Source organism: Echinops telfairi, unplaced genomic scaffold, assembly GCF_000313985.2.
Source record: "Echinops telfairi isolate 266 unplaced genomic scaffold, ASM31398v2 ScPeMD7_33;HRSCAF=127, whole genome shotgun sequence".
Classification (NCBI taxonomy): Eukaryota; Metazoa; Chordata; class Mammalia; order Afrosoricida; family Tenrecidae; genus Echinops; species Echinops telfairi.
Window position 1 is genome coordinate 2,528,096 of NW_022103930.1, and position 7,684 is coordinate 2,535,779.

A 7,684-nucleotide genomic window follows, 5' to 3' on the forward strand; every position below is an offset into this window, starting at 1 on the left:
TTGTATGCATGGCTGATGCCACTGAAAGTACCCTGGGGTTTGAGTCGGGTGCACAATGGTCTTCAAAGCGGCATCTCTGCTTTTTAACACCTTATAGAAGTCTTTGTGCAGATGTGCCCGTTACGGTGCCTTGTCTGGTTTCTCGATGACTGCTTCCACAGGCAGTTCACATAAAAGGAAATCCTCGACAGCTACAATCTTTTCTCTGTCTATCACGAGGCTCCTGACTGGTCTAGCCGTGAGGATCTTTGCTTTATGTCTGTTGAGGTGTAAACCTTCATGAAGTGGGTCATCTTGGCTCTTCGTCAGCCGGTACTTCACATCCTCTTGGATTTCAACAAACAGAGTTGTGTCGTCTGTGTACTGCAGGTTGTTCACAAGCCTTCCTCCAGTCTTGAGGCTGCATTCTTCAGGTAGCCCAGCTTCTCGGATGATTTGCGTGGCATATAGACTAAAAAATATTGTGAAAGGGTACAAGGTGGCACCACCTTTCCTCATTTGAAGCCACACAGTGTCCCCCTGTTTGATTTTCTGTTATCTGTAGAGGTTCTGCATGAGCACAATGACATGGTCTGGAATTTTCATTCTTGGAAATGCCATTCATAATTTTGTAGGACCGACACAGTCAAATACCTCTGTATAGTCAAAGAAACCTCTTGTCAGTATTCTGTGCTTTCAGTCAAGACCCAGCTTTGTCACCAAATGATTTCTTATTCCAGGTTCTCTTCATAATCTTGCCTGCTTCTCTGGCAGTTCCCTGCCAATGAGTTGCTGCAGCCACCTTTGAAATATCATCTGCAAAATGTGACTGATACACGATGTGACTGATATCAATATATAATTTCCACAATATGTTTTATTAGCTTTCTTTGGAATGGCCACCAAAAAGCCTCTCTTCCTGAAGGAAAGGAGGATGAGACGCAAAGGTCGCAAGTAAAAGAAAGCTCCTTCTGAATGATTACTTTCAACTAAATTTCCAACTGATTTTTAACCCGTGCTAGTAAGAGTCTGAGAGGGAGTCAATTCGTACTCTCCTCTGTGATACATTACAAATTTGAGCCTCTATGATTATGTCTACAATCCCATTTTGTTGGGATTTCTTTATTATGTTAATTTATAGGATTATGGTGGGATGTATTTTGAGCCTGAATCTTACTAAAAGGTATGATTTAAGTTTCCTTGGGGATACGGTCTACATAAGGTAAAACACACAACTCCATAAAAGCCATTTGTTCTTTGACCTCCCCATGCTGACTGAGCAGTCACAGAAGCAAAAAGACCTGCTGACTTTCAGATATTTTGGCGTCTGGCACTGGACTGGCTTCTGGTTCTTAGGACTTGAGTTACGGCTGATACCACCTCACCTGATTCGCCCAGGGCCTACAGCCTTGTGGATAAGGAGGATCCTTCAGACAGACAGCTGTTTAACCTTGGGCTTGGGACTTCTCAGTACCCACACCCATGGGGGATATTTCTATAACGCTTCATGCATTCTATAAATTGAGGACATTCTGGTGAACTGTAGAACTCAGGGATGGGAGGGAATATATTAAGAAAAGGAGTAGTATAGCATTTTGGAAAAGTTGAACATTTGGGACACCTTTAATTTCCACCTCCTTGGGAACAGCCTTTCACTGATTTTTCTAACACACACACATTTTTAGCGTACCTTAACATTAAATTGACCAGTAACAGTTTGCATATTACTGTATGGTCAATTTGCCAGTCAATACAATGGAAATCTATAGATTAACTTCCACATCCTGAAATTTCCAGGAATGATCCTGTTTTCTAGGCATGAGCCTAGATTCATTGGGCAAACATAAAGAAGTTGGTATTAAGTGGCGTCAAGGTTGGTTCTGACTCATAGTGACTGTATGCCCACCAGCAGCCTCACCGCTGGTCTTATGCTTGAGTTCATTGCTGCAACCACTACCTGGCTCCATCTCCTCTGGGCCATCCTCACTTTCACTGCTCCTCCACTCTGCCAAGCAGGATGTCCTTCTCCAGGGACTGGTCTCTCCTGACAACGTGTTCAAAGTACACGAGAGGAAAATTTGCCATTTTCACTCTAAGGCATTCTGGCAATACTTTTCTTCCAAGACAGATGTGTTTGTTCTTTTGCCAGTCAGTGGAACTGTCGATGTTCTTTGCCAGTACCATAATGCAAATGCATCAATTTGTCTTCGTTCTTCCTTATTCAAGGTCCCAGTTTCACATGCATACCTGGCTTGGGTCAGGCACACCTCAGTCCTCAAAGTAACATCTTTTCTTTTCAACATTTTAAATAGATCTTGTGCAGCAACGCATCTTTTGACCTCTTGACCATGGCTTCCATGAACATTGACTGTGGATCCAAGCAAGATAAAATCATGGACCTCAATCGTTTCTGTTTGTTGGTCCAGTTGTAGAGATTTAAGTTTTCTTTATATGGAATTATAATCCATACTGAAGGCTGCGATCCCTGTCGTCGAAAGCAGGAGTGCTAGTGGTGCCGTGGTTCTGTGTTGGGCTGCCATCTGCAAGGTCAGCAGTTCTAAACCACCAGTTGCTCCATGGGCGAAAGACAGGGCTTTCTACTCCTGTGAAGAGTTAGGGTCTGAGGAAATCACAAAGGCAGTCTACCCTGTCTTATATGGGGTCCTTATGAGTCGGCATTGGCTTGATGGCAGTGAGTTTGGTTTTGCTAGACAGCCTAGCATTGCCTGGGTCAAAGTCATTCTCAAATAAAGCGAAACTGTTAAAACAGAGTTGCCACAAGAGACAATGGACAGCACAACTTCTGTAGAGTCTTAAAAGAAATTCTTATTTCTTAATGTTATCTTAGCATACAAAAAGTATGGTCATTGAGTCAATTCCAACTCATGTTGATCCCATGTGTTATAGACTAGGAAGTACTTCTGGCTTTTCTTGGCCGTAATCTTTAGGGAATCAGATTGTCAAACTGTTCTTCTGGGTGTTGGATGGGTTTGAACCACTGCTCTTGAGGTTACTAGTGGAACACAGGCGGTTTGTATACTACTAGGGACCTTTACCTTTTGGTGCACTTTGTACTTGAAAGGACCAAACTGGTGCAGAGAGTCAATAAGAGAGTGCTAACACGCGTGGGGACCCAACTGGAGCCAGCTGCTCAAGTTCTGATGGTCGCTTAAGAAAATCAGCTTCAGGTAAAAAGAATGCTTACACACATAAAAGTAATACTCCGTATTTTGCTAATAATTAATGTGAACATAAATAATGCTGTCATTGTTTCAAAGCATTTTGAAATGCTTCCTCTGTTGCTCCTCCAGGTATATTTAAATCTGTCTTTTTAAAGCAATTCACTTGAAGAAGTGTACCCTTGAAGGCCAGTTTGAGGAAGGTCACATGGTTTTGGAAGGCAGATAGGATTATTTTTCAAAGAATGTAAAGTCAGATGGCACTGAGTTTTGTTAGCAATATGAGGACTGAGCTAAATTTAGCATCTAGAAAATAATTTTTAAAATACTTTGTGTATCGTATAAACTAAGTATAGAAGTCATTTCCCCCAAATTAAAAAAAAAATTTCCATTCAGTAGCCTAAGTTGTAAAGTTGTTTCTTTTTTAATATAAGCCCTGTATACTGGAATCACACCTCATAAAATAAGAATCCTTGATTGAAAATTAATATTTACACCCAAAGATTTCCTAATTCTAAGAGAGGCATGTATATGAGGTTTTAACTGCTATGTTTATTGCTGATTAATACTTTATTTTCATCTTCTCTTTTTCTAATCATTGTTCTAGACTACATCGCAGGCATAAGAAATTATTCTCCCTGGAAAATACAAAATTTCAAAAAGACAGAAGAATTGAAATAAATCCCCAGGATTCTGGAGTCTAAACATTTGATTTGACCAACCAGATAGAAAAGAAATATCTATCACCTCTTCTGAGTTGCAGATTAATGTTCAAATATCATTTGTCAATATCACAATGCAAAAGATATCTTCAAGCCATTCTAATGAGACAACTCACTTGGAACATGAAAAACCTGGAGAAATATGTCAGGCTTTCATATCTTCTACTGTGAAAGGATTATTTATCCTAATATACCATGCCTCCTCCTGCTCACAGTATTTGTAAGTGTTTTTTGGAAATAATGCAATATCACAAAAAGAACCTTTCCTCCTTAACTTAATAAGCAACAGGCTTGTACTCTGATTTCTAAAGTCCTTGACAATTAAAATATTTTCCCTATTCAAGGCACCTGAAGAATATAATTCTACTCACTACTCAGAAACACAAACACACACGCACACACATAGACATATATGGAATTACAGATACATTAGTGATACATCTAATGAATTCTTACCTGATAGCGTGTTGGCTGGTTGAGAATGCTGTTAAAACTGTGTGATTCAAAAACTCTTGAGTTAGATTGAGTGAAGAGGTTTAACTAGGAAAAAATACAATTAACCTAGTAAATTAGAATACATTTGTTTGGAAATGAAAAAAAAAAGTTGTATTCTCCTGGATAACATTGTGGAAGAACATTTTATGAGAGTTGAGCTTTTTAAATGGTTCTGTGTAATTCGAAGGGTAAGAATTAATGGAGTACCATACCCACAATGATCAAAATGCTGGTTAAAAGTTCTATAATGGAACTGCTTAATGAAAGCTGTCTATTTTTAAAATTGGCTCACAATAAACTTTTTTTTCTTCCTGGAGACTTTGGATACAGCATCAACTATATTTCACAGAAATCATTCTATCTGACCTTCAACCCATGTTCCCCTAATAACGCAAACACCCTGCAAGTTTGGATGTTAGCATTTGGCAATTTTGTCATCTTAAAATGTAAGCTCAAAGTGTCCAACTTCCTAAGAATCTTGGCCTTAGAGTGAGCCAGCTTTGGGGAAGATGTGGACAGAAGTGTTGGGCTTTCTTTTTTCTTTTCCAGGTTTGACTTGAGTGGGGAGGAGCTGTCCGCAGGGAGCATTATGTTACACTTTATGCACTCTTGTCTGTTCTGCTCCGGCTTCTGACTGATGGGCAAGCGGAGACCCACAAGGTGGGATTCTATTGAAAAACAACCTATATTCCGCTCACCTCTTGACGTCCCACCTTTACTGGGATGTTAGCAACGAAGGAAGTGCTACTGGTAGGAAGGGACCATCCTGACTGCTCCCTTACGCTTTCCTCAGGAAGGAAAACCGGGACTAACAAAGGTCATTCTTCTGTCTGCCACAGGAGGGCAGTATCTCACTCCTGACTGAGGTGAGCTGCAAGGGCTCGCTCTAAATGATGTTCCTTCCACTCCCCATCCCCACCCCCCCCAACCAAATATAAGTTCTCACAAGTTCTCACAATTTTTGCTGCAAAGTGTCTATGAATAGAAATAGGATTAAAGGGAATTAAATAAATTCATGCACAATTTAAGAAATTATGTCAAATCAGCAGTTTTTAAGCAGAAATGGGTAACATGAGAAGCCAGCAAGCATGGGTCCTGGATGTGAGGGTCCAGCCTTCATTCCCAGGCCTCTGAGAAAAGCTCTTCTTTGGTCTGCGGTTCGAGAGCATGGCTGCTTCCCTTACACTCCAGTGTACACACTGCCGTTTCTTTGCATGCATCGCACCACTAGCGACAAGGCACCGGCTGCGTGATGCCGGCCGTGTGCTCTTACAATTACGCCTCGCTCTTGGTAATTCCCCCTTCCCTGCTGCAACAGGATCAGGAGAGACGCTGGTGGAGTCCAGCGGAAAGAAAACGTCAAGCTGTACTGTGTGAAATGCGAGCGCAGTGAGTGCCCACCCTGGGGGTGTGTTCCTCTGAAATTAATGTCTCTGAGAACACATTGCTGGGGAACAAAGCTCCTTCAACGCCAAGTCCAATTGAGCAATAATAGCAAGCGCTGCCCCAAAGGTCAAGTAAAGCCTGGGCCCTTTAAGAGACCATTTTAAGGCCCTGTCTGTGGTGAGGAAGCAGCAGCCATCGGGCCATGGCGCCAGGCGCTGAGCACATCAGAGACAGCCAGGTGCAGGAGCAGAAAAGAGCGACAGGTGTTAGTGAATGTGAGTTCCAGGCCTGCGCTGACCAGCCAGTGCGGTCTTACGGAAGGGATTTACCTGAGCAGTGATTTACTTCAGCTGACTTATCTATGAAATGGGAATAGTAAGGGTACCTACCTCCCAGTGCTGCATATGGTTCAAATGATCAGCAAAGCACTTTGCAAACTGTGAAGGAGGAAGGGCACTGATATTTGTTGAGGCTGGTACTTGACATTCCGCGTATGATTCTCACATGACCGCTCCAGGGTTTCCACTTTCAGATGAGGCAACTGAGACTCTGAGTGGTTCAGTGCCTTATATGTGTGACTTGTTAATAAGCCATCAGAGGCAGAATTCAAAATGCAGGCCTACTGCCCAGGCTCTTCCCTGACATTACAGAGTTTCTTGCTATATCCACCAGAAGATGTCAGAGCCAACCAATGGCTAACAAGCTAATTGCCTTAAAAGCCCACATCCAGGTCAAATGCAAAAATGTGTTTAAAAAGGTCACTTAGGGGTTAAAATGCCAGCCCATTGCAAATCTTGAAAATTTCATGTGTTTTAAGAAGCAAGAAATCAGATTGCGCTAACCCTATCTTTGCTCTCAGTTTCAAAGAAGTAAAAATGTCTTCCTGTGCTCAGCAAAGTCTACTGTATGGCGAGAACGTGACTACTTTGTGTCTTTCTGGGGACTCTCAGTTCGGGGTCATTCCCATCTTGCACCTCCACATTGAGGCAAACATTAGATCTCAACCCCACATATTTGCTCCTATCTGCCTTTTCTCGCAATTACATGAGATTCTGTCTATCTCCTTTGGTCTCATAATTTCAATTCTATGCCGTGAAAATAATTTTATTTGCTTAAAGTAGGACCCAAATGGGACAACAACCATTTCTGCTTAACATACAAAGGGATATTTGTGGTTATCATTTGAGGATGCTTGGAGCCTGTGTGAATTTTATTAAAGGGAAAATATTCTTGAGTCCAAGAAAGATTTTCCACTGAGAGGACGGATATGATGATGGTGAACGATACATACACCAAGAGGAAAATCTGAGACTACAAGGCTTGGATGTCTGCAGAACAATTGAGAGACATGGGACACATGAACAGCACAAGGGTTTGCTAAACAATCACTTTTCTGCTTACTATTTAGAAGTTAAGCGCTTTTTTGGTTGCTTTTAGCTTGGTCGTTTACAGGGAATTCTGACCACAAACAGGTCCTAGACTAAGTGACTTCTTGAAACATCATGATCCTTAAGAATTAGTCTATGAAAGACCATGGGAGGGACTGTCACTGCGAACGTCTTCTGAATTCACATACAGAGAAAGTACTGAACAAACAGCCACAGACAAGGAGAAAGAGACAAAATATTCATTTTAAAGTCTTAGTAAGTTTTCAATACCTACCCTGGATTTTGAGTTACCCATTCCCATTTCTATATCCTTCTGGAACCTTCTCCTTCTGCATTTGGAAAAGTTGATGATCCGCATAAAGAAATAAACAAAGGATTTGGGGCTAGGAACTAGACTGAAAGGTGGAGGTAATGTTTTTCCATCATCAAAATAGGATAACCAAAGTTTTGAACGTGCAAACTTCCATTCTACATCACTGTCGTCCTGTGTCGTAAAACAAAAGAATAACAGTTGATCTTAAAAATGAGATAGTCC

General features: G+C 41.4%; 1 protein-coding gene across 1 annotated transcript in view; it reads right to left on the bottom strand.

Moving 5' to 3' along the window:
* Positions 1-7,684, bottom strand: part of TRPC3 (transient receptor potential cation channel subfamily C member 3) — a 77,303-nt gene that overhangs the window by 24,065 nt on the left and 45,554 nt on the right. The window contains exons 8-9 of the mRNA XM_004716489.2: positions 7,424-7,633; positions 4,337-4,420 (exon numbers count right to left, since the gene is read on the bottom strand). Of these exons, the coding sequence (XP_004716546.1) occupies positions 4,337-4,420; positions 7,424-7,633 (294 nt within the window). The remainder of the gene's footprint in view (positions 1-4,336; positions 4,421-7,423; positions 7,634-7,684) is intronic.